The 25,564-nt window shown below is 49.5% G+C and overlaps 1 protein-coding gene across 1 annotated transcript in view; it reads left to right on the top strand.

Annotated features, from left to right (window-relative positions):
• Positions 1–3,964: 3,964 nt before the first annotated feature.
• The window catches only part of TNKS (tankyrase), a 172,371-nt gene continuing 150,771 nt past the window's right edge, over positions 3,965–25,564 (top strand). The window contains exons 1-2 of the mRNA XM_033061301.2: positions 3,965–4,481; positions 16,020–16,244. Coding sequence (XP_032917192.1) covers positions 3,992–4,481; positions 16,020–16,244 — 715 coding nt within the window. The 5' untranslated portion in view covers positions 3,965–3,991. The remainder of the gene's footprint in view (positions 4,482–16,019; positions 16,245–25,564) is intronic.

The raw sequence follows: 25,564 nt of genomic DNA, 5'->3' as shown, positions 1-25,564 counted from the left end.
TAAGAGGGAATTTGGGAATGCAATAGGATAAGGAGCCCCACCCAAATATGGGAGTGTGAAAAGGAGGTGCATCCCCAGAATGGCTTCACATCAACTGCTATGTAACTTAAGACCAGGCCCCATTTCCCCATAGGTAGGTCTCACACTGTGAATCCTAATTGCTTTGCTTGTTTCTTCCTAGGCACAGGAATTCCTTTCATAGAATCACAGGAAGATTTGTGCATCTTTAAAGATGATCAAGTCCAACCCCCTTGCCTTGGGCAGGGACATCTTCAACTAGATCAGGTTGCTCAAAGCCCCATTTCACCTGGCCTTGAACAGTTCTGAAGGAGGAGCATCCATAACTCCTCTGGGCTACCTGATCCAGTGCCTCACCACCTTCATGGTAAAGAATTTCTTCCTAACACCTAACCTAAATCTCTCCTCTTTTAGTTTAAAATTGTTCCCCCTTGTTCTGCCACTACCTACCTGTGTATAAGTCTTTCTCCCCTTTTTCTAACAAGTACTCTTTAAGTACTTTCCCTCTGTAAGTACTGGAAGGGTGCAATGAGGCCTCCCTAGAGGCTTCACATCTCCAGGCTGAACAACCCATCTCTCTCAGTCTGTCTTAACAGGAGGGGTGCTTCAGCCCTCTGATCGTCTTTGTAGCCCTTGTCTGGACCTGCTTCAACAGGTCTAGAGGACCCCAGAGCTGGATATAGTAGTCCAGGAGGGGTCTCACAGGAGAAGATTAGAGGGGGAGAATCTCCCTTGACCTGCTGGCCATGCTTCATTTTATACAGCCCAGTACACAACTGGCTTTCTAGGCTGTGAGTGCACATTGCTGGCTCTTGTCCAGTTTTTCATCTACCAGTACCTCCCTGGCCTTCTCATATAGTATGGTATATATAGTATATATAGAGTATAGTATTCCTTACTCAATTATACAACCAATAATTAAATTTTAAGCCACCATGGATCCTCAATTTTAAAAAGTATTACTTGTATTTTCTTTCAGGAAGGAGAACAAATGTTTGCATACCAAAACATTTCATAAAAGTGATGCTATCTATAGCCTTGGTTTATGGGAAACATACAGAGAGCAAAGGAATATGATTTTTTTTTTTGCCACTGATGCCACAAAAGCAATTGGACGGTGACACATAAATTGTGGGAAGCCAGTGGTGAGCTGAACAAGTGCATACTGATGCTCTGGCCTCTTAAATAGCTTTGGTTCTGACAAAGGGGGATGTTGTAATTAGCATGCGAAGTCGTTTTGGAATTCTGATATGAAAGGCAGCTGTGAAGCAGCAGCTGTTCAGATTCAGGTGCCAGGGAGGCCTTGCTGAGTTCTCTCAGTGCCTGGTCAAGGCCCATGCCTTCTAAGTCATGGCATGAACAAGAACTGAGCTGGGCACATTCAAATGGATCTTCATTTAATTCTCGACTAGTCATGGGGACTGATTTCATGCCTCCCTTCCTATCACCAGCAGGAAAATAGAGTAATTTCACGACTATAAGGCGCACCCTTTTGACTAAAATTTTCCCCGGAACCCGGAAGTGTGCCTTATAGTCCGGTGCACCTTATCTGATGGACAAAGTTCAAAAAATTTGGCTACCCGGAAGTGAGAGCTGCGAGCCACGGGGGGAGCTGGCAGGGCCATGGCTGCCAGGTGGAGGCGAGGCGGAGTGGCGGCGGGCACGCCCCGGCCCCGTGGAGGCGGAGCTGCCCCTCCAGAGGCACGCCCTAGCCCTGTGGAGGCGGGACAGCCCCTACACAGGCACCCCCCGGCCCTGTGGAGGCAGCACGGCCCCTACACAGGCACCCCCCAGCCCCGTGGAGGTGGCATGGAGGGGCGGCGGCCACAGCCTGGCCCCGGTGAGGCGGCACGGAGGGGTGGCGGCCATGCCCCAGCCCCGCCGGATACAGGCAAGCCTGGGGGCCTGTGGCACTGCCCCTGCCGGGTACAGGCGGGCCTGGGGGCCAATGGCCACCAGGTTGAGGTGGGGCCTCGTCCAGCAACCGCACAGGTGGAGCTGGGGGCGGAGCCTCGCTGCAGAAAAAAAGTGCGCCCTATAGTCCAGTCCGCCTTATCTGATCTACAAAGTTGCGAATTTTGCCAGCTCCCGGGGGGTGCACCTTATAGTCCGGTGCGCCTTATGGTCGTGAAGTTACTTAGTTGCACTAGACCAGATCCTGATTTCTTCTGAATTCCTATTTTCTGATTTTCTGTGCTCCCAGCACTAGACGTGGTCAATGCTTCTTCAGCACATCACATGGTGCTATGCAAACACTTCCTAATGCCCTTTTGCTACCAAACAGCTAAGGCAGATATATTTGCTGAGGCTGGTTTGCCTTAGCTGTATTCACTTCTTTTAACAGGAATTCCTCATCACTTTCCCCATTCTCTGACCTGTCACTGCTGCCCCACCAGGTGTACTGAGAATTTCCCAGAAATTGTTGCTTTTGATATTATTTCTATCAAGGGAATCTCCCTTTTCTCACAGATTAAAGTTAAGGTAAGTGATCTCTTACTTGCAGCTATTGGAGCTTTTCTGACTTAAACCATAATTGGTATTTATATCCTCCCTAGATATCAGAAAGCCAGGAGAACTGTGATACCAGCTTTCTTTTGCTTTCCAAATCCAAACCAAAATCCTTATTTAAATGCTTCTGCTTATGCCCATGTTGTTCAGATCTGCTCATTCTACAGAGTGCCTTATGGCCATGTTTTGGTCACTGATATCCCTAGATTTCTCTTTCTTACTTTTTAGCACTGGTAGCCACCTTCTGCCTCGCTGCTCCTAGCTTCCTCTTCCACCTCTCCACACTCAACTGTTTATGAGCAGATGGAGTGTTTTCCCCACTTGGCCTCTCTGCCATTTGCTTCATGCAGCTTTTTAGTGACCGCCTTGCTCTGGCCAATGGGCTCTCTGCCAGCACTACTTTCCTCTCTGGAATGAGTGAAGAAGTGGCCTTTCAGCTTAGCTAATAAACTTTTAAAGAACTGCCAGGCTCCACTTAAGTTTCTCCATCAGCTTTCTCTCCTGGTCTCACTCCATCATTTCCTGGCTTTAGGAAAGCACCTGTAGCAGAATGAAGCAGTGTTCAAAGCCCAGTTGGATACAGCCTTGAACGGCCTGTTCTAGAGGGAGATGCTCCCTGCCTATGGCAGGGGATGTCAGGACTAGACGATCTTTGATTCATTCCAAGCCCATAACATTCTACGATTCTATGATTCTATGAAGCCACGCTGCCGGCTGGATCCCCTCCAGGGAAAGGGAGGTGAGCATCAGGCCAAGCGCTGGCTACCCATAGGGCCTGGGTAACCCACCCACCTCTGGCGTGAGGAATAAAGGAATGTGATTTGTTTGTCATTGATTCCATAAAAGCACCTGGATGGTGAAACATAAACTGTGGAAAGCTGGCGGTGAGCTAAGCATGTTCATACCGATGCCTCTTAAATATCTTGCAAAGCTTGGATCCGACAATAGAGTTTTGCAATTAGCATGCAAGATCCTTCTGGAGCTCTGACACGAACGATGGCTCTGAAGAAGTACCTGCCGCAGATTCTGGTGTCGCAGTCGGATTGTGCCCTGGAGGCGGAATAAGACTGCCTTGCCCCGAAAGCGGGCTCTGCATGGGAACATCATCCCTCGGCCTCCCCTTCCAGGTCACGCCTGAGGAATTGCCGTCCCGCCCCTCTTCCGGCACTGGCAGCCACCCAGGGCTCCGCCCGCCGGGCTCGGGCCCGACCCCGCCGACCCCGCCCACCCCGCCCCTCCGCCTATCCCGCCTGCCCCACCCCCCCCGCCCCACCACCTACCCCGCCCCGCCCTCCGCGGCCGGCAGGGGGCAGGCGCGCCTCTCCCGGGGCGGTGCCGGTGCCAGTGCGGCTGCTCCCCGCGGGCCCCGCGCGGACGTCACGTCCGTGCGCGGCGCTCGGGGTTGGCGGGCGGGGTGGTTCTGTTGCCGCAGTGACGGGGCCGGGAGGGGCGGAGCGGCGCAAAGATGGCGGCGGTGCCGCCGCGTCGCTCCCAGCACCACCATCACCACCACCACCACCATCCACCTCCCGGCCCGGCCTCCCCGCCGCCGGCCGGCGCCTCGCCGCCGCGCAGCCCCAGCCTGGCACCGGCCGAGCAGCGCCATAGCCTGACCGGCGCCGAGGGCGAGGCGCCCCCCGACGCGGACCGGCCGCCGGTCGCGGAGTGCGCGGAGGGTTCGGGCGCCGCTGCACCGGCCTCACCACCGGGCTCGGGCAGCAGCTCCAGCGGCTCTTCCTCGTCCTCCTCGTCAGTGTCGTCGTCGGCGGCGTCGAGCCCGGCGGCGGAGAGTCCCGAAGCGGCCGGCCCGGCCGCAGCGAGCGGGGCGTTCCGTGAGCTGCTGGAGGCCTGCAGGAATGGGGACGTGACGCGCGTGAAGCGCCTGGTGGACACGGGCAACGTGAATGCCAAGGACATGGCGGGGCGCAAGTCCACGCCGCTCCACTTCGCCGCCGGTGGGTACCGGGACCTCTCGTGCCCGGCCAGGGTAGTGGCAGCGAGCAGGGAGGGTTCCACTGGAATAGCTTCGGGCAAGGGGCCTCCAGCGATTCGGTGATTCGGGAGTAGGCAAGCCTAAGCTGGGAGGAAGAGTGTGAGCACACTCTTCCCCGGCGTCGTTTGGGAGATGGCTGTAAATCCCTTTCCTGTGGGTGAGACAAGTGGGAGAGGTGATCCTGGAAGTGTAAACAGACTGTAAGGTCTAAAAGTATGGACAGTGATTTCTGTGTTTGATGCCCATGGGCTGCTGCAAACTTGTGCAGTGGACTTAAGCAAGAAACTGAAATTCAGGACAGAGTTGACTTGAAGTAAGGGTTTCGCGTGTGTTTTAACATCTCAGGAACTCCTGTGATGCACATGCGCTTCATGGGAATCAGTTTTGATGCCTTGTACTTTGTAACTTCTTTCGGCATGGTTGCTGGTTGATGTCTGCATCTCTTGTGGTCTGAGTAGGCTGGGGAAAGGGGTCAAGTGGAACAGCTGAAGTTACAGATGTGTCCAGGAAAGAATACACCTCTTTGTGCAGAGAAGAGATGTCATTGTGATCAGAACTAATGGTATAAATGCAATTTCGCAGTAAGGTCCAACAATGTAGATTAACTGGAAGGAAATACTATCTTTTAGCAAGTAGAGTTGTAACAGATTACTACAGTTCATAAAAGGAATATTTCTTACTGGGTGTATTCTTCACTGGGGGCACAAGGCACACAAAATTAATGAAAAAAGTAAAAAGAAGGTCTTTTGAATCATTATTCTGAACTCAGGGCTTGTACAATTGATAGGTCTGTGGTCAGTCTGCGAGCTCTCTGAGGTGTGGCACAGTGTTGCAGAACTGGACCTTACATAGTGAAGCACACAGATCTTGTTTGAGCTGTGTAGTGCACTGGTACATGTAAATTAAGATAATTAACTAGTCTGTATTGAGTGGTCAGTGTTTAAATGCTGGCAAATGACTCTAAATCACTGTTGAAATCAGTAGCAAGATGAACATTTTACAGCGCAATGTTGTCTGGTGCTCTGAATAATGCTGTACAATTTATCAGTTAGACAACACACCCTGAGATTCTATGGGTTTGTTTTCATTTTCAAAGTACAAGAGGCATTTGCCCCTTGGGACAATGCCCCTAAGTGAACTTTTGGTCCTGAGTTGCTTCCTGTTCTTCTCTGATCCCTCAACTCTACTACTGAAATGGGGTTTATGCAAATGGAGTCTAAAACACCGCAAAGTTCTGGGGTATGGAGATAAACCTAATTTTGATGAACCCTGGAAAATAATGCTGTTACCAACTGCGTATGTGCTTATGAAGTTCTTAATGTTTTGGAAGGCTTGAGTCTGCTCTGTTAATTTTGGATTCAGACTTAAAGTTAGATCTTGCTGCTTCCCCTAAAACTCAAATCTCAGGTTGTAACTTCAGTGACTGTACAAACTATAGTACTGAAGCTGGTTTGGAGAAGAAATGGAGTTGGATAAAAAAATGGACAAAACTTACTTGAGGGGGATAAGGTTTTGAAAGTTGATAATGTCATTAAGCTGTTACTGTAATAGCAGTGGAAGGTGATTCATTGTAGCATGAGCAAAATAATGGATGAAGTTCTTATACCTAAAAAATTCCCATATCTATTTTTCTAGATTTGAAGACTTTCCTTAGATACCATACCTATTTTATCTCAAATTGCTGCGTGTTTGGTGCCAGTGGATTAGACATGCAAGAGCATTAGGCAGATTTCTTATTACAAAGATCTTGAGATCCTGCATTTTGGAAAGGCCTGTAAGCAAGCATTTGTTTGAATGCAGCTGATCTTATGCAGTGTATACCTGCTTGTGATACAATGTGTTGATTTCATCTCCTTTGTGAGCCAAAGGTAAAATAAAACTTGTTTGCTTATGCGCATAGCAGTCTGCTGTGTAGAGGAGGCTTTTTTTTGAACGATAGCCCATGTGTATGAGCGATACCTAGATGTGAATTGTGTGGTCTTCAGTAGGGGAATGGGTGGATGTTTGAGTGCAGGATGTCATGTTTTAAACCGTTTTTTCCAAACTTCTTGAAGCTAAACCCTCAGATGAACAGGGTTTCACTTCTGATATTAGGATTTGTGAAAGACAAATTTTTCTCCTAATTTTTTCTTCATTTCCCATTTTTGGAACTGGATTTTATTTTTTTTTCTTCCCCCTTCTACAGGGTACCAAACTTCTCCCCAGCTCAGTCTGTTTTTTTAGATATCTGTCTTGGCAGGAATGCCAGGCAGGTAAGTTCTTTTACTGTAATAGGGAAGGATAACTTCCCCAGTTATAGTTCCTTGTAAAAAGTACAGTAATTTCACAACTATAAGGCACACCCTTTTGACTAAAATTTTCCCTTGAACCCGGAAGTGCGCCTTATAGTCTGGTGCGCCTTATATGATGTACAAAGTTGCAAAATTCGCAAACCTGGAAGTGTGAGCTGCAATGGGGGGCGGTGCTGCGGGAGTGCCGAGTTGCAAGTGGGGGCGGGAGTGGGCGGCCACGGCTGGCAGGAGCCGCGCGGGGAAGGGGGGAAGGGGGGAGCTGCCCCTGGCCCGGGCTGCGACACGGGGAGGGCATGTGGGGCTGCGTTTAAAGGCTATGCCAGTCTGTGAAAAATGTTTGCAAACTGCCAGTAATTTGTTACTTTGTTACATGTGGCTCAGCTCCTCGCTGCAAAAAAAAAAAAGGGCGAGCAGTGAGCCCAGCCTCGAGCGGGGGGGCAGGAGCGGCCAGCCCCTGGCCAGTGGCAGCCGCACGGGCCAAGAGGTACCGCCCAGCCCCCGCTCCCGGCCCCTGGCAGCTGTGTGGGCTCCTTGGGACCACCCAGCCCCCACTCCCAGCCCCTGCCGGCCGTGCGGGCTGAGAAGCATTGCCCAGCCCCCGGTCCCAGCCCCTGGCAGCCACGTGGGCTGAGAGGGACCACCCAGCTCCTGATCCTAGCCCCTACTGGCTGCACAGGCTGAGAGGGACCGCCCAGTCCCCGGTCCCAGCCCCTGCCGGCCGTGCGGGCTGAGAGGGACTGCCCAGCCCCCTGTCCCAGCCCCTGCCGGCCGTGTGGCTGAGAGGCATTGCCCAGCCCCTGGTCCCAGCCCGTGGCAGCCATGCGGGCTGAGAGGCACTGCCCAGCCCCCGGCCAGTGGAAGCCGCACAGGGAGAGAGGGGGCGGGCAGCCCCCGGCCAGTGGCAGCCTCACAGGGAGAGAGGGAGCGGGCAGCACCACACCGGCCCGAGCCGTGGACGGTCCCGAGCTGCCCTGAACCGCAGCAACCCCGAGGTGTGAGCCGTGGCCGCCCTGAACCGCGGCAGCTGCAAGCCCCGCCTCGCCAGCCAGGGGTGGGCGGGAGTGCCGGGCCCCGCCCATGGGGAGGGCACTTGGGGCTGCGTTTAAAGGCTACACCAATCTGTTAAAATGTTTCCAATTTGAGCACATGCCAGTAAAATCCATGATCGTGGGATTCCGTTACTAAGTAGTTACTTTGTTGTGCTCGGCATGGATCTTTGCGGCAAAAAAAGTGCGCCTTATAGTCCGGTGCACCTTATGGTCATGAAATTACTGTACTAAGTTTGGGTTTCCTTAAGCTTTGTAAGGTTTCCAATTTGAAAATCGCCTTTACATCCTTTCTTGTGGCAGGACTACAAAAAGAGGGATTTCTGAGAGCACTCAGAATCCTTGGCATATGTGTAAGCTGGAAGTAAGACAAGAGCTGAAATCTGTTGCAATATTTTAAAAGCTGGGGATAGGTCTGAATCTGTTTCGAGAAGTTGGAGTCATCTGTCCGTTATTCACTTCCAGGTACAGTAATTTCACAACTATAAGGCACACCCTTTTGACTAAGATTTTTCCTCGAACCTGGAAGTGCACCTTATAGTCCGGTGTGCCTTATGTGATGTACAAAGTTGCGAAATTTGCCAAACTGGAAGTGTGAGCTGTGAACCGTGGAGGGAGCTGGCAGTGCCGTGGCAGCCGGGTGGAGGCGGGCCCAGGGGCCCGCGGTACCTCCCCTGCTGGGTGGAGGTGGGCCTGGGGGTACATGGCTGCCGGGTGAAGGCGGGCCTGGGGACCGCAGCACCGCCCCTGCCGGGTGGAGGCGGGCCCGGGAGCCTATGGCTGCTGGGTTGAACAACCACGCAGGGGGAGCTGGGGGCGGAGCCTCGCTGCAAAAAAAAAAAGTGCGCCCTATAGTCCGGTGCGCCTTATATGATCTACAAAGTTGCGAATTTTGCCGACTCCCGGGGGGTGCGCCTTATAGTCTGGTGCACCTTATGGTCGTGAAATTACTGTAATTTGTGCATGGCTGCATGAAATTCAAGCAATAGTTTTGTCCACGTTTTCTCTTGTTTGGATGCTTGTACTACCAGTTGGACTGAATAAGGTGGAATTGGTTCTTCAGCTCTGTGTTGAACTCTCAAGTAGTGTGCTGAATAAATGTGACCTGCTTTGGTTAGGTATTCATAAGGAAGAAATTAATACTGAGACAGTATCACAGTTACAGAGGCCTCTCTTGCAAACAGGAAGAGGTTGAGCAAAGCGTAATTTTCCTTTCATCCTCCTGGCTTGGAAAGGTGAAAACTCAGTACTGTCTCAACTGCTGTGGGGATTGCAGAATGTTTGGGTCTCTGATACCAGTGCAGGCTTTGGATATTGTCCAGCAGCACCCAAAAAGCAGGTTCTAAAGACTTGAAAGTGATTGAGTGACTTTAAAAAATGTACAAAAAAAAGAAACTAAGTGGAGGTATTAATGTATGCATAGCTTTTACATTCAGTTTATTTCATTAAAAACCAGCTTGCTAAAAAAATTTAAAAAACAACTGTGCTAAGCATGGACAAAGGTATGTTTAGCTTTTTATCCATACTGGTGGCCAGAACCTAGGGAAGAGTTATATATTTGCCCTCTTCATAGGATACTTCCCTGAGTACTCTTCTTGCAGTTTGTAGCTCAGCAACTGTTTGAACAAAACTCAGTTTTTAAATGTTATTAGAGGGTCACCCTGTGCTAAGGAGTTAATTAAATAATTGGACTGTTGTGTTAGAAGTAACTTGTTTTCTCTTGTACTTTGCACCCTCTCCACTGGAACATTCTGTGTTCTGCTTAATGATTTGCTTCTTCAAACTGGGTTGAATGAGACAAAATATTTTACTCACTTGTCTTTCTGCTGCATTCCTTTTATTTAAATATGTGCTACCTCTTTTCCTTGAGAAGACCTTAACTATCATTGTTTATTTTACCAAAATAAGAACACCTTTACTGTACTATATGTCCCTCAGTAGCTGAAAATACTGGTCACACCAGTGTTTTCTGTTCTTGTAAACTGGCCCAAAAGTTCTGAGTTTGATGGTTTGTTGATACATAGTTGATAAAATATGACCAAATGATTTGGTTATTCTGTGTGTGTGAGAGAGATTTTTTTCCTACTGGGAGTGTTGTTGACTTTTTTGATAGTTGGATGATTTTAGTCTATGTGATGAAGTGTCATGTTTTAGGTATAATTTGTCTGGCCTGTGGTGTACTTTACTCTCAACCTAAGATATATCCTGTGCATCACTATGTGCTTTGTGAGTTGACATGCCTGTATTGTCCATTGTATTTGAAGCAGGCTCTGTGTGTGCCATGCTCCATGCAGAGCACTCACATACCAAGGTTGATTTTCTCACTTTTCTACCATTAATATACTCGGATGGGGAGGACTCCTTTGAGTCCCTCCTGTCTGAAATCCCAACTTTTTTCCTGGAGTCAACTTGGTAACAGACTTGCTTTTTCCCTTCTGAAACAACCTTCAAAAGCATATATATGTATTTCCTGCTGACAACTTGGTTCATATGTTTTTAGACCTCATCCTTCCTGGTAAATCATTAATAATAGCACCTCTTTCAGAAGGGACTAGGTGGATGGACCTGGTAGAAATAAACTGAGTCTTACTCAATTTCTTCATAATAAAATTATTTCTTCATAATAAAGCCACAGTCATAAGCTTGTCCAGTTCCATACCCATTTAATGGGAAGTTAAACTTATTTTGATCATGAAGTTAGCCTCTCATGTTCTTGTGCAACACATTCTTTTAGCTTTGCAGGTGTTTTCTTTCTGGGGTTTTACCAGGGATACAGAGAGTACAAATAATAACTGCTGAACTGTGGCTTAATGCCCACTTCTGTAGCAAGAAAAGGTAGAAGCTTCCAGGAGTGGCTTTTGGAAGTTATGGAACTGGGATCACAGAGTGGAGTGTTCTTGGTCTCACCAAAGCTCAGGCTTGGAGAAACCTGATTTAAGGTGACTTGTTAAAGCATCAGTGATACGACTTGATTTCTTTCTGCTTGTATGTAGTAATGGCAAAAAGCTGTTGGGAGAAAGCAGTTTTGTTCTAAGCATGCCTTTGATATTATTAGTATTAGCAGTTGGAAATGTAATCACTTTGTGAAGGCTTGCACAAATAACTATGGTCTAGAAAATTTCTGGAGTAGACACCTTTAATCCTGCAAAAGATTAAAGGGATAAAAGGCAAAGGGATCTCACTTGGGTTGGGAAGCAGCCAGTGTTTAAGAGAGGTGATCAAGTTGGTTTGTCAGTTAGCAAGCTGTTACAGTAATTTCACGACCATAAGGCGCACCGGACCATAAGGCGCACTTCCCCGGGAGTCGGCAAATTTCGCAACTTTGTAGATAATATAAGGCGCACCGGACTATAAGGTGCGCTTTTTTTTCGCAGCGAAGATCCGCGCCGCATGCAGCAAAGTAACGAATTAGTAACGGAATCCTGTGATCGTGGTGTTTACTGGCAGATGCACAATTTGGAAACATTTTTCACAGATCGTCGTAGGCTTTCAACAGCAACCCTAGGCGCCATCCCCGTGCAGTGGGTCCGGGCACTCTCACCTGCCCCTGGTATCGACTGGTGTGGCTCGGCGCAACCACGGGGCTGCCTCCCCCTTGCGGCTCCGTTCTGCCGTGGTACTGTTCCCCCTCGTGGCTCCATGGAGCTGCTGTGCCGTTCCCTCACTCGGCTCAGCGCTCCCGCCGTGCCACCTGTCCCTTGCTCAGCTTGGCGCTGCCGCCGTGCCACCTCTCTTTCGCTCTGCTTGGCGCTCCTCTCGTATCGCCCACCCCTCACTCGCTGCAGCGCTGCCACCTCCCTCGCTCGCTGCGGCACTGCCACCGCCCGCCCCTCGCTCAGCTCAGCACCACCGCTGCCCTGCCGCGTGTCCCTCGCTCAGCTTGGCGCCGCTGCTGTGCCACCTGTCCTCTGCGGCTTGGCACTTGCCGCCATGCTGTTCCCCCTCGTGGCTCCGCAGTGCCGCCTGTCCCTCGCGACTCCGCGGTGCCGTGGTGCTGCCTCCCCCTCGCAGCACAGGGCTCCTGCGGCACAGGGCTCCCGCATCTCACAGGGGCACAGGGCTCCCACAGCACCGGGACTGCAGCGGCTCAGGGGGAGGCTGCAGCTCCTGTGGCTCGGGGCGTTCACAGCTCGCACTTCTGGGTTGGCAAATTTCTGAACTTTCTCCATTATATAAGGCGCACCGGACTATAAGGCGCACTTCTGGGTTCGGGTGAAAATTCTAGTCAAAAGGGTGCGCCTTGTAGTCATGAAATTACTGTAATCATAAAAATACAAGCTGCTTTGACATATACGAGTAGAATAAGCAATTGTGGAGGCAACCCTGACCTAAGCAGCTACTGAGTATTCCTTGAGGGAGAGCCAGGAAATGGCAAGAAGTAGTTGGTAACTTACGACACTCTTCCACTCTGTGCAGAGATAGCTGAATTGACCATTCCACCTATGCTGTAGTGTAGAGCAAATCAGATTACAGTAATTTCATGGCTATAAGGCACACCCTTTTGACTAAAATTTTCCCCTGAACCTGGAAGTGCGCCTTATAGTCCAGTGCGCCTTATATGATGTACAAAGTTGCAACTTTTCCCACCCCGGAAGTGTGAGCTGCAGTGGGGGGGCGGTGCCGAGTCGTGGCGGGGGGGTGGGAGCAGGTGACCACGACTGGCAGGAGCCATGTGGGGAGGGAGGGAGGGAGGGGGCGCCGGCCCCAGCCGCGCCATGGGGAGAGAAGGAGGTGGCGCTGACCCCGGACGCGGCGCGGGGAGAGAAGGAGGTGGCACCGGCCCCAGACGCGGCGCGGGGAGAGAGGGAGGCGGCACCGGTCCCAGACGCGGTGTGGGGAGTGAGGGGGGCGGTGCCGACCCCAGACGCAGCGGGGGGAGAGAGGGAGGCGGCGCCGACCTTGTACGCGCCGCACGGGTAGAGAGTGGAGTGTTGCCACACCAGCCCCGTGCATGCCACGCGGGTAGAGAGTGGAGCGGCGCTGTGCTGGCCCCGTGCATGCTGCGCGGGTAGAGAGCGGAACGGCGCCATGCCAGCCCCGTATGAGCCACATAAGGAGAGAGTGGTGCCACCCTGGCCCCATATGTGCCGTGCAGTGAGAGACCAGAGTGGCACCACGCCGGCCCTGTACAAGCTGTGCAGGGAGAGAGCGGAGCGGCGCCGGCCCCAACTGCTGTGTGGGGAGAGAGGGAAGCGCCGCCGCTGGCCCGGTGCGAGCCGCACAGGGAAGGCGGGAGCGGGCGGCCACAGAAGATGCGAGTCGCGGCCACTCCGAGCCAACCCAGATCACGGGCAGCCCCGAGCCACCCTGGACCACCGCGAGCTGCGACTGCCCCGAGCCCCACCTCGTCAACCAGCCCTGCGGGCAGGTGGGAGTGCTGAGGCTCACGACATGGGGAGGGCGCCTGGGACTGCATTTAAAGGCTATGCCAATCTGTGAAAAATGTTTGCAAATTGAACACATGCTAGTAAACCCATGATACGCAGCTCCTCGCTGCAAAAGAAAAGTGCACCTTATAGTCCAGTGCGCCTTATATGGTCTACAAAGTTGCAAAATTTGCCAACTCCCGGGGGGTGCGCCTTATAGTCCGATGCGCCTTATAGTCATGAAATTACTGTACATTGCTCTGGAAAGCTTTGCTTGAGACATCATTAAACTACTTTGTCAACTTGTTGCAGGTGTCCCTATGTCCTTGTCATAGAAGGGATGTCTGATCTCACACGGATGTTTGTAAAACCAAGTCACTGCTTAATTCTGCCTTGTGCAACCTAAAATGGGGCTAATAATTTTCAGGATTCATATGGGTACAATGGGGAATGCAAATTGTGTAGTCAATTAGGAAACATCCTGGCAGTCTTAACAGTCTCAGATCCTGCAAAATAACACTTTTTCATGAAAAAAAGATGAATAGATAAATTTTTGGCCTTGACTTTGAATTTTTTTTTAATGTTTTTGGTAGCATTTGTGGTACGTGAACTCTTAGTGTCGTGAGTGTATTACTTAGTAGAAAGTTCAGCTTACTTTTTTGTGACTAGTAACTTGTTCTCTTAAATTATCTTCTAATACTTTGTGCAATATGTCTCCTTTCCATTGAAAATTTTTGAAGGAATTTATAAGAGAATACAAATGCAAAATCTTAGACCTTCAGTAATACTGAGCCAGGTGCACTTTTTCCCAGCTTGAGGGCTTTTCAGTTTACTTAATTAACTCACTCAGTTTAATTGTTTTTTGTCTATTGAAGCAGGAGAGGTGCTTGGAGAAGTCTTAGGGAAAAAGTCTGATCCCAGTATGTGCTGTAGTAAAGCAGTGACACACAGTGATTTAGCTTGGGCTTGTCTCACCCTTTGCTTATAGCATAAAACCATTCTGAAAAGGTCATGTGTCTAAGAGTTCTCCTCCACCTCAAAGGCTTGTATTCCCATATAAACTGTATTTAGTGCTCTAACAAGTGAGATTGCATTTAATAACAGCATCTTTCCAGCTTTCCTTAGGGTCCCAGTGATACCTACAGGTTCGTTTGACCTGTGATTATACACTTCTGAAAAATGTAATTCCTTTTGGAGTCTTGTTCTTAAATCAATGAGGTGAAAGGAGGAGGAAAAACACCTAATGAGAATCATAAGTCTTCCATGTCATAAGTCAAACTGTGCACATAGCAGCTTTGCAGAGATTGGAATTCGCATTTGTAGGAGTTCTTGCTATGTTGTGATAAATTAATTGGGAGGTGGGTGAAACAGTTCAACTGTATGTAAACTTATCAAACTGACTACTTGATGTATCATACTCACCAGGGAAAGCACTCTTCCAGTTTTAAGGGGAAGTCAGTCGGTTTTTCAAAAATTTTATGAAAATTTGGAAAAGAATTACAGTAATTTCACGATTACAAGCCGCACCTGATTATAAGCCGCAGGTCCAGGTGTCGGCAACATTTTGTTCTTTGTCCATATATAAGCCGCACCAGATTGTAAGCCACACTTTTGTTCGCAGTGAGGATCCCCCTTTCACAAAGTTGCCAATTAGTAACAGAATCGTGGGATCGCGGGGTTTACTGGCTCAGCTCAGGGCTGTGCAGACTCTACCCGCTCGGGGATGCCGACAGGGCCAAGTGAGCCAACTCGGCGCTGCCACTCAGCGGGGCTGCTCGGGGCCGGCCGCCGCTGCTGGGCTGACTCGCCCCTGCCTGCACCTCCGGCACCAGGTGGGCTGGCCCTGGCCTGGCGCTACCGGTCCCACTGCCGCTGTGTTTGCTCCCCTCGACCTGGGGCCCAGCGTCGTTGGCCCCACCCCCGCTGGGCGGGCTGACCCTGGCCCAGCGCTGCCGGTCCCACCACTGCCACCTTCGCTCCGCCTGGCCCCTGTCGCATCTGCTCCCCCTGACCCGGGACTGCCCGCCCGACCCCTGCTGCGTCCACTCCTCCCGGACCGGGGCTGCCCACCTGGCCCCTACTGTGTCCACTCCCCCCGACCCGGGGCCTGGCACTGCTGGCTCCGCCCCCGCTGGGCAGGCTGGCCCTGGCCCGGCGCTGCCGGTCCTGCCACCGCCGTGTTCGCTCCCCCTGGCCGGGGGCTACCCCACCAGGGCCGGGTGGGCTCGGCTCGGCTTGGGGCTGCTGCTGGCTCGCACTTCCGGGTTGGCAAATTTCAGAACTTTTTTTCATATATTAGCCTCTCCGGATTACAAGCCGCACTTCCGGGTTCGGACCAAATCTTTAGTCAAAATGGTGCGGCTTATAGTCATGAAATTACTGTATGTGTCTTTTGTGAATACTACTAATTAGGTTGTCTATAAACTGTTACCATGAGAAAACTTTTGACTAACTGAAGGGAGGCTTAAAGTGGAAACCCCAATGGGCATATATAAGAGGGTACAACTGATGGTCCTGTTATTTTCCTTGCATCCTTCTCTCATCATTCAGCATGCTCAGCCTTTGTAGAATGTCTTAATGGAGTGGCAGCCAGGCAGGCTGTGTTACAACACAATTCAGCTCTGTCATGACTGTAAGTGAATTGTCAACTGTTTGAGCAGGTCTGACTCTATGGTGAAATGAATCAAGAAGTAGATGAGGGAAATGAATAATGTGCATTGAACCAAGAGTGAACAGTTTTGGGTACTAAATCATGTTGTTTTGCCAGACAAATGAACAGAAATATGTTCTCTTGCAGGCTTTGGAAGGAAGGATGTTGTAGAACACTTGCTGCAGACCGGGGCCAGTGTTCACGCTCGAGATGATGGAGGACTGATACCCCTGCACAATGCCTGCTCCTTTGGTCACGCAGAAGTGGTCAGTCTGCTGCTGTGTCAGGGGGCAGACCCAAATGCTAGAGACAACTGGAACTACACTCCTTTGCATGAGGCTGCTATCAAAGGGAAAATAGATGTGTGTATTGGTAAGTGTCTGTCACTTGTGAGGTTATAATTTTACTTGATTATGTTTTGTGAAGCTGTAATTATTTATGTGCTGAACTTGGGATGAAAGATACTGATTGTTTTAAAAGTGAACTATTTTTAATCTAACAGGTAGGTACAGTGATAGTAATTTAACTTCTTCTTGGTCTGTAATGCAAAGCTTGTGAACTTACATTAGAAAAAATACCCTGGAGAGATTGGATTGTTTGTCAAATTAAAATCTGAATATGTAGGTTTGTCTTTCTTGGTTGTTGTCAAGAAAACTAGCTTTACTAGATAAAGTCTCTGTTTTTTTGGCTACTCTATATGTTGTAGTAGTGGTTGGGATGATGGTAAACCTTTCATTCCATGCAGCATTGAGAAACAATTCGGTCCTTTGGAGTTTTCCAGTACAATTTACAGGACACTGTTGTTCAGTGGTGATCTATCTTCATTATGTGTTTTGTAGCCTGGAACCAAAGCAACTTCAACTGTTTAAAACTTGTTGAGAGCATATAAAGAATTTCTCAGTCAGGATGTCTTTAAGTTTTGTGGATTTTTTCTTTGTTTTTGGTTGCTATTTATTTCTAAATGGGAGCTTCTATTTTTATTTTTTCTACACTCAGAGCAGTTTCTTAAATTACACTCTTTTAACGTCTACAAACTTGAATAAAATTACCTGCTCGGTATGTCTTCAAGGAATGCCTGACTTTTAGGCACTTCAGTTAAGATTATGAACTATATGTTCTATGTGTTACCCAGATGACAAAACACTATTATCAGACTTCCAGACAGTGTCTTTTATTCTGGAAGCTTTATTGCATAGGATTCTTTCAAAAAAGCTACAAAACTTACAAAAGGAAATCTTATATTAGCTTTATTGGGATATTTAAGTCATTACTTAAAAAAAAGCATCAGAAATTAAATGAAAGAAAATTGGAGGAAACACCAGAATGTACAGTAGTTTCACGAATACAAGCCGCACGGATTATAAGCCGCACCCCCGGTGCCTCGACAATGTTGCTGTCTTTGTCAATAGATAAGCCGCACCCCGAATATTAGCCGCACTTTCGTTCGTCGCGAGAATCCGTGCGCAGCTTTCACAAATTGGCCAATTAGTAACAGGATCGCGGCATAGCGGGCTTTACTGGCTCGGGGCGGGGCCAGGCAGGCTCGGCCCGCTCATGGTTGCCGACGGGGCCGGGTGGCCCAGCTCAGCGCCACGGCTCGGCGGGGCTGGCCGGGTGGTGCTGCCGCCGCCGCCGGGCTCGCTGGCCCCCCTCTCCCGTCAGCACCGCCCCGCTGCCGCGTTCGCTCGCCCGGCTGGCAGGGCTGCCGCCGCCGGGCTCGCCGTCCGCCCCGCTGCCGCTTTCGCTCGCCCCGCGCCGCGCGAGCGCCGCGCCCGCCCCGCGCCGCGCCCGCCCCGCGGCGCTTTCGCGGCTCGCGGCGGCGCTTTCGCGGCTCGCGGTTCGCGGCTCGCGGCGGCGCTTTCGCGGCTCGCGGTTCGCGGCTCGCGGCGGCGCTTTCGCGGTTCGCGGCTCGCGGTTCGCGTCTCGCGGTTCGCGGCTCGCGGTTCGCGGCGGCGCTTTCGCGGCTCGCGGCTCGCGGCTCGCGGTTCGCGGCTCGCGGTTCGCGGCTCGCGGTTCGCGGCTCGCGGCTCGCGGCTCGCGGCTCGCGGCTCGCGGCTCGCGGCTCGCGGCGGCGCTTTCGCGGCTCGCGGCTCGCGGCTCGCGGCTCGCGGTTCGCGGCTCGCGGTTCGCGGCTCGCGGTTCGCGGCGGCGCTTTCGCGGCTCGCGGTTCGCGGCGGCGCTTTCGCGGCTCGCGGCTCGCGGCTCGCGGCTCGCGGTTCGCGGCTCGCGGCTCGCGGTTCGCGGCTCGCGGCTCGCGGCTCGCGGCTCGCGGTTCGCGGCGGCGCTTTCGCTCGCCGGGCGGCGCTTTCGCGAGCGCCGCTTTCGCTCGCCCCGCCGGCAGGGCTGCCGCCGCCGCCACCAGGCTCGCCGGCCGCCCCCTCCCGTCTGCACCGCCGCCGCGTTTCCTCGCCCTGGCCGGCACTGCAGGCCCCCGCACCACCGGGCTCCCCCACGCTGCTGGCCCCGATTATGCTGGGCTTCCCCCGCTGCCAGGCAGCCCCACCCGCCGGCCTTCCTGCTTCTGCCATGCTCCCCTGCGCTGCTAGCCCCAGTTCTCCCGGGCTCCCCCGCCCTGCTGGCTCAGGCTCTGCCGCCCGCCCCCGACACTGCTGGCCCCGCCTCTGCCAGGCTTTCCCACCTCTGCCGGGGCCGGCCGGGCTCCAGCTTGGCTTGGGGCTGCCGCGGGCTCTCACTTCCGTGTTGGCAGCTTTTAGAATTTTGTTAATAGATTAGCCGCCCCGGAATATTAGCCGCACTTCCGGGTTTCCACCAAAATTTTGGTCAAATTGGTGCGGCTTGTATTCGTGAAATTACTGTAATTTTTCAGTCTGTTTCTTCTTTTTACAAGCAATGTGATTTTATCTCTGTATGCAAGGTAAAACACGGAGAGTATTCTTAGAAATTGAATATAGTTGGTTATACAGCAGTATGTGTGAAGAGATCCATTGATATAGTAGGTTCTAGTCACAGTCTACTATGACAATGTTGAATAGAAAACTAAGTTTAATTCTAGTCAGTAACTGAAGTCTAGTGTACGACTTAAAGGAAGTAATTGCCGTAATTTCACGATTTCACCATTTTGACTAAAAATTTGGTCCGAACCCGGAAGTATGGCTTATACTCCGCAACAACCAATATATGAACGAGGTTCAGAAATTTGCCAACCCGGAAGTGCGAGTCCACAGCAGCGCCGAGCCGAGCCTGCCTGACCCTAGCGGTGCCGGGTTGCCCCCGTGCTGAGTGGCACCCGCATGGCCCTAGCGGTGGCGGGGCAGCGTCGAGCCAAGTCCGCCCGGTGCCGAGCCAAGCCAGTAAACCCCGCGATCCTGTGATTCTGTTAATATTTGGCAACTTCGTGAAAGTTGCATGCAGATCCTCACTGCGAACGAAAGTGCGGTTTATAATCTGGTGCGGTTCATATATGGACAAAGAACGAAACATTGCCGACACCCGGGAGTGTGGCTTATAATCAGGTGCGGCTTATAATCTTGAAATTATTGTACTTTGGTTCGTGCTGGAGTCAGCCTGATTTTGGGAACTGCTGACTGAAAATCCAGATTAAATGGAAGAAGGTTTGACAGTAAGAGACTGATTAGAAAATGAATCTTTTGCTTTGGAAAAGATTTATCTTTTTCAGTTTTTGAATCCTTGTATTAGAGCAGGAAAGGATGCAGCAGCCCACTTCTTTGTTTATAGATTGGTTGTGACAGGTTTTAGGATTTGGCAGGACAAGACAGCACAGGTAGTGTTGCTTTGGATGGTTTGTCTGAAGATTTTGATACTCTGGAGAAGCTGGGGCAGATCAGATGAAGTGTGCAATGATGATAGTAATTTAAGATCATATAGATCTGATTTCTATAATCAAATAACTGATGGTGCCTTTAAAGTTCACTCTTAATTCAGCAAGGAGTTGTGGATTTGGTGAAAGGAAGTACAGGATTAAATTTATGGCTTGTATTACACAGAACTTGTGTTTTAAGGTCTTCAGCTTTAATTTCAAAGTCTTTTGAAGGAACATGTTATAAGCAGAGATAATGCAACAATGTTTTTAGGGCATGAATTCTGACTAGGAATATTCTAATAATTTTTTGGAATACATTATACAGCACTGCTGTTTGCACCTTAAGTGTATGCTGTTGCAGCTGATATGATGGAAGAAACGGATCTGTTAAAAAAATTAAATTAAAAGAACACATCCTTGTAGTGCTTCTTTTAAAACAAGCAGGATATGCTTTTTAAAAAGCATTGTTTGAAGAACAGGAAGTCCTGACATAATCTAGAATTTTTTGCTGAATTTGGATATCTGTTTGAAAAGTGATAGACTGTAGAAATTAATCATCTAACCTCATTGTTGGGTGGCTACTCTTGGCATCTTCTTCTGAATTATATGAGTGAGAATTTTCCACTTTACCTTCTCTCCTTTGCTTCTTCTGCACCACTCCAGCCTGCATATATTCTGTATCACATCTGGCATGGATTTTTGGTCACTTTATATGTCAAGAAGGAAAAAGTGCTAATTGAACAGTGTTTGCCAAGTAATTACACTTGAAAACATTGTTTACTTTTTCTAATCAGTGTTTGGACTAAATTTATTGGAACATTGGAGCCAATCATTAGTATCTTCCAGTATTTGATTTCCAGGATTGATTTATCTGTCAGGAAGATGCATTTTTAGTGTCTGTGAAATCCTTCTAAGAGCTAATGAAAACTGGTTTTGTTTCTCAGTGTTGTATTATGTCCTAGAATAGTGGATGAATGGTAAACTCTGCAGTGTGCATTTGGAGAAATACTGTGATGTCAGGGTAGTGACTGTTTTGCATGTTGGGCTGTAGAGAAAGAATCTATTTCTTCAGTCTGACTGCAGTATAGACTTTTAGATGAAGATCTACGGAACTGATTTTTTTCAAGAAATTACATGTAGCTCATGATGCTCAGAGACTGTAAAAGCCTGGAATGTATCCTTCTTTCTCATGGCAATTAGCAATTTAGGAACTTGATAAAGAGGTGATATTTGAACTGTCTTGCATAGCAATTAGTGTACAAAATTCCTAAAAGCTCTAATTCACTTCTTAAATGCTGTCATACTTTTGGCTTTGAAGGTGTTCTGTGGCAAGAGAATTTTACATTTTAAAAGTCTTGCTGAAAGAAAACAACCCTTCTTTTTTTTGAAAAGGAAATTATTATTGATGGCTTTTATTGCAAGATGTTCAGGACTTTAATGAGAATTAGGGAGCAGTCATTTCTGTTTGCAGTTTGCATGTCCTTTGTTTTATAGTTATCTATCTTTTTTTTCTACTATCAAATGTCTCTTTTCCAAGCTGAAAAACGTAGTCTTCTGTTATTCTTCTGTTCATCATCCTGTTGAATATTCTGGTGTTTCTGTCTCCTGCCTTACTCTACCACCAAGCCATTTTTTTAAGGATGAGTAGTTGATATGGGGGATATGGACACCAAAAACGGGTGAAGTAGATTTATAGGGTAACCTAGTTTCTTTTCTGGTTGCTGAACACTGCATGAGACTAGTTCAAGGTAGTTCCTGTGTGTTAACAGCGCCTTTAAAACTGTTTGCATAGCACAGTCAGGGTTTCTTTGTTAAAAAAACAAACAAACAAACAAACAAAAAAACTAGGCTAAAAATAAACTTACAAAAGCTGTACTTACAAAAGCTCCCTTCATCACTGTACAAAACTGTAAAAGTTTTTAAAAATCACTTTTAGCCCACGTAGTACTAAAATTGCTTAATGTGACTTGAGACTAGTGTTTTTACTGGCTTCCTTGGGGTAGTTATAAAATCCACTGCAAAGATCCTGTGGCATGATGAATTTACTCTTTTAGTGCTATGAAGTGATATCTAATGATACTGTCAAGATGTATTTGTCTCTTTTGACCAGAGAATTTGTGCAAGTTGACATTTTTCCTTTAAAAAAATTTCTCCAAAAAAAGCATTCCAAAGATACACTGAGCAAGCAAGCTAAAATTTTTGAAGCTAACTGTTTTTCTGATGTATAAATCCTTCATATAGGGATCACTATTACAGTAATTTCACGACCATAAGGCGCACTGGACTATAAGGCGCACCCCCCCGGGAGTTGGCAAAATTCGCAACTTTTTAGATCAGATAAGGCGCACCGGACTATAAGGTGCACTTTTTTTTCGCAGCGAGGCTCTGCCCCCAGCTCCCCCTGCGTGCTTGCTGGCCGAGGCTCCATGTCAATCCAGCAGCCATTGACCCCCGGGCCTGCCTGTACCCGGCAGAGCCGGGCTATGCCCGCCACTGCTCCATGCAGCGTCCCCAAGACCCCGCTGCTCCAGGAGTTCCCTGGCGCTCCGGGTGTCACACGCTCCCCTGGCGCACCAGGAACCCCGCACTGCTGGCGCGCTCCGGGAGTCCCCTGGCACTCCGGGTGACCCGATGCCGGAACGCTTGCCCCGTGCCGCTGCTGCCCCGATTCTGGTTGCTTGCCCCCTCCCCGCGCGGCAGCCGCTCTGATTCCGATGGCTTTCACACTCCTCGCGCGACGACCACTCTGATTCCGGTGGCTTTCACCCACCCCGCGCGGCAGCTACTCCAATTCCGGCGGCTTTCCCCCTCCCCGCGTGGCGGCTGCTCCGATTCCGGCGGCTTTCCTCCTCCCCACGCGGCAACCACTCCAATTCTGGCGGCTTTCCCCCTCCCTGTGCGGGGAGGCACCCCGATGCCGGCAGGCCTGCCCCGTGGGGCCACCTCCACGATGCCGGCGGGGCCAGCTCCCTGATACCGGCGGGCCCGCCTTGCGCGGGGGCCACTCCGATTCCAGTGGCTTTCCCCCTCCCTGCGCGGCAACCGCTCCGATTCCGGCAGCTTTCCCCCTCCCTGTGCGGCAGCCGCTCCGATTCTGGCGGCTTTCCCCCTCCCCGTGCGGGGAGGCACCCCGATGCCGGCAGGCCCGCCCCACGGGACCAGCTCCCTGACGCTGGCGGGTCTGCCCCACGTGGGGGCCGTCCCGATGCCGGCGGGCCTGCCCTGCACAGGGGCCGTCCCGATGCCGGTGGGCCCGCCCCGCGCGGGAGACGCCCCGATGCCGGCGAGCTTGTACTTCTGGGGTGGCAAATGTTGCAACTTTGTACATCAGATAAGGCGCACCGGACTGTAAGGCGCACTTCCGGGTCTGAGGGAAAATTTTAGTCAAAAGGATACGCCTTATAGTTGTGAAATTACTGTATTTAAATGCCTCTTTGTAAGCATGTCAAAACATTCCTTCACCCTGCTGTGCTTCCTCACAACTGGGGAAGGAGAAGAATTCATGAATTATTACCTTCTGTTAGTATGCATGTTTTGACTGAAAGATGTGGAGGGAGTATTACATGACTCCTTTCTGCAGGGCAGATAAACCTTCTGTTAGGATTTTAAAAAAAAAAATCTATGAAAGATAGTTTGAGTAGAAGCAGCACACAGTATACCTTAAAGGAATTGTAGAAATGTCAAAATCATTGAACTACTAAAAATCATTGAACTATTAAAATCTTTGAACTACTCATTTGTTCAGCCACCTTGCAAAGAAGACACGTACAGGAAGTAGTGAAATTATTGCTGTTTTGGTAATTTTGTCCTAAGGTCTGTTAGAATGCTCAAAGTGTTTCCAAGGAGATGAACTGTATTACTGTAAAAGTTAAATCAGTGTCTGATTTTACTACCTGAAAAACAGTAGTAAAAAAAAAAAAAACTCATAAGAAGTGCTATCAAGGAGCAAATTGGTATGGTAGCCAGTTCTTTTTGGAGGTGGATGACAAGGAGAAGATTTGGTATTTTAACTGAAAAATAATTATATTAACTTAGATTTTTCTACTGGATAGAGAGAAGCCTGTAAGAAGACTAGTAGCTTCTTAATAGGAATTAGAGGGGATATTGGTAATTGAGGTCCATTGGGATCTGGTTATACATGTTGTTTGTGGGAGACATGTACAGTAATTTCATGAATACAAGCTGCACTGTTTTGACCAAAATTTTGGTGTAAACCCGGAAGTGCGGCTAGTACTCCAGGGTGGCTAATTTATTAACAAAAATGTGATATCTGCCCTTACCTGGTACTGTGCCGGTCCTGTCCTGAGCAAAAATGGTTTGAAATCCATGGTTTCCCGGTGTTCCGATGATGAACCAATCAGAGAACAGCTTATTGCCTGCCTGTGGATGGCAGCGTTACTGAATGGCGGGGTGTGTTATCGGGGTGAGTTCCCTTGGCACGTTCTCTCGGCAGTTTGATAAAATTGTGTGATATTTGTCTGTACTTTTTAAAGTGTTTTCAGTTTTGCGCGGCTGGCCATGCTCGCGTGGATCAGGGGAGGGGATGGGCTGGGCCGGGCTGTGCTGTGCTGTGCTCCCGCAGATCAGGGGAAAGGAGGGGAGGGGAGGGGCCAGACCGGGCCAATGCGGCTGACCTGCTGTTTAAAGGCAACGCGGATCCATTGGGAATGCTCGCAAAATGACCACACTATTGTTCGTGTCTTTTTTGGCTTGTAAATAAAGGGTACGCTGCCGCAGCTATGGTCTGTGTCTTTTTTCACTTGGAAATAATATTTCCGAGGTCGGCAATCCACGATTCTGTTACTAAATGACGACTTTGTGAAAGTTCGCCGTGAACAAAAGTGCGGCTAATATTTGGGTGCGGCTTTTTTATTGACAAAGACATCAACGTTGCCAAAACACCGGAAATGCAGCTTGTACTCCGTGCGGCTTGTGTTCGTGAAATTACTGTACTTAACTCCTGAAGACTCTCTTGGAGAACTGGTGTTCTAGAAAGAAGCTTAGATTTGAAGAGGCATTCTGGATTCTGATCTTGTAAAATCATTGGAAAATACTCTCAAGTAAGTACAGTAATTCGACAATTATAGGCCGCACCATTTTGACTAAAATTTTGGTCCGAACCCAAAGTGCGGCTTATAATCAGGTGCGGCTTATATACGGACAAAGAACAAAAAATTGCTGTTTTAGTTTGGAGGACAGGTGTCTACTGAGAAAGGCAGGAACTTCTCTTTGAAATGGAGAATGTAAACCCCCTCCCTCCAAATTATTATAATTTTGAAATCAAGGGGCTTTCAGGCAAAAATATGGGAATTAGGAATAACAGTTCTTTTCTAGGTAAATTAAAATAGAAATACAGTACTACAAAGAAACAAACTCCAAACCCTGACAAAGTCAGAGTACAACCTGACACCCTGTCAGGCAGGGTTTTGGTAGCAGTCCCATTAAACGGTGGCTGCATCCTCCTGCAGTGACAGATGTGATTCGGTTGAAGCAGTGCTCCTGCAGAAGGTGCAGTTTCCCTCCGGAGGTCCAGTGGTCATGTGGAGAAATCCAGTTTTCCTCTGGAGTCCAGTGGAGAAAGGGGCTACCTTAGTGTCCCAAAACCTCTGTTTTTGTCTTGGTAAGAAATGTTGGGCTCTTCCCCCTGGCTGGAGCAACTTCCAATGGGATGAAGTAATTTTATCTGTCACACAGTGGGACTCAATGGGCCATTAGCAGAAAATGACTCCCTGGAGGAAGGATGAGTTGTGAAAAGATAAAGAACAATGCCCCACCTGGTTTCAGTGGATGGTCCATTAGCAAAATATCTCCCATGGAGATAAGGATCACTGTCCCCACCCTCAACAGATGGTGATAGAATAGATACCTTTTATCACACTCTGTATTGTAATGTGCGACTTATAGTCAGGTG

The sequence above is a fragment of the Catharus ustulatus genome, chromosome 5 (assembly GCF_009819885.2).
Source record: "Catharus ustulatus isolate bCatUst1 chromosome 5, bCatUst1.pri.v2, whole genome shotgun sequence".
Taxonomy (NCBI): Eukaryota; Metazoa; Chordata; class Aves; order Passeriformes; family Turdidae; genus Catharus; species Catharus ustulatus.
This window is presented reverse-complemented; position numbering and strand designations above follow the sequence as displayed.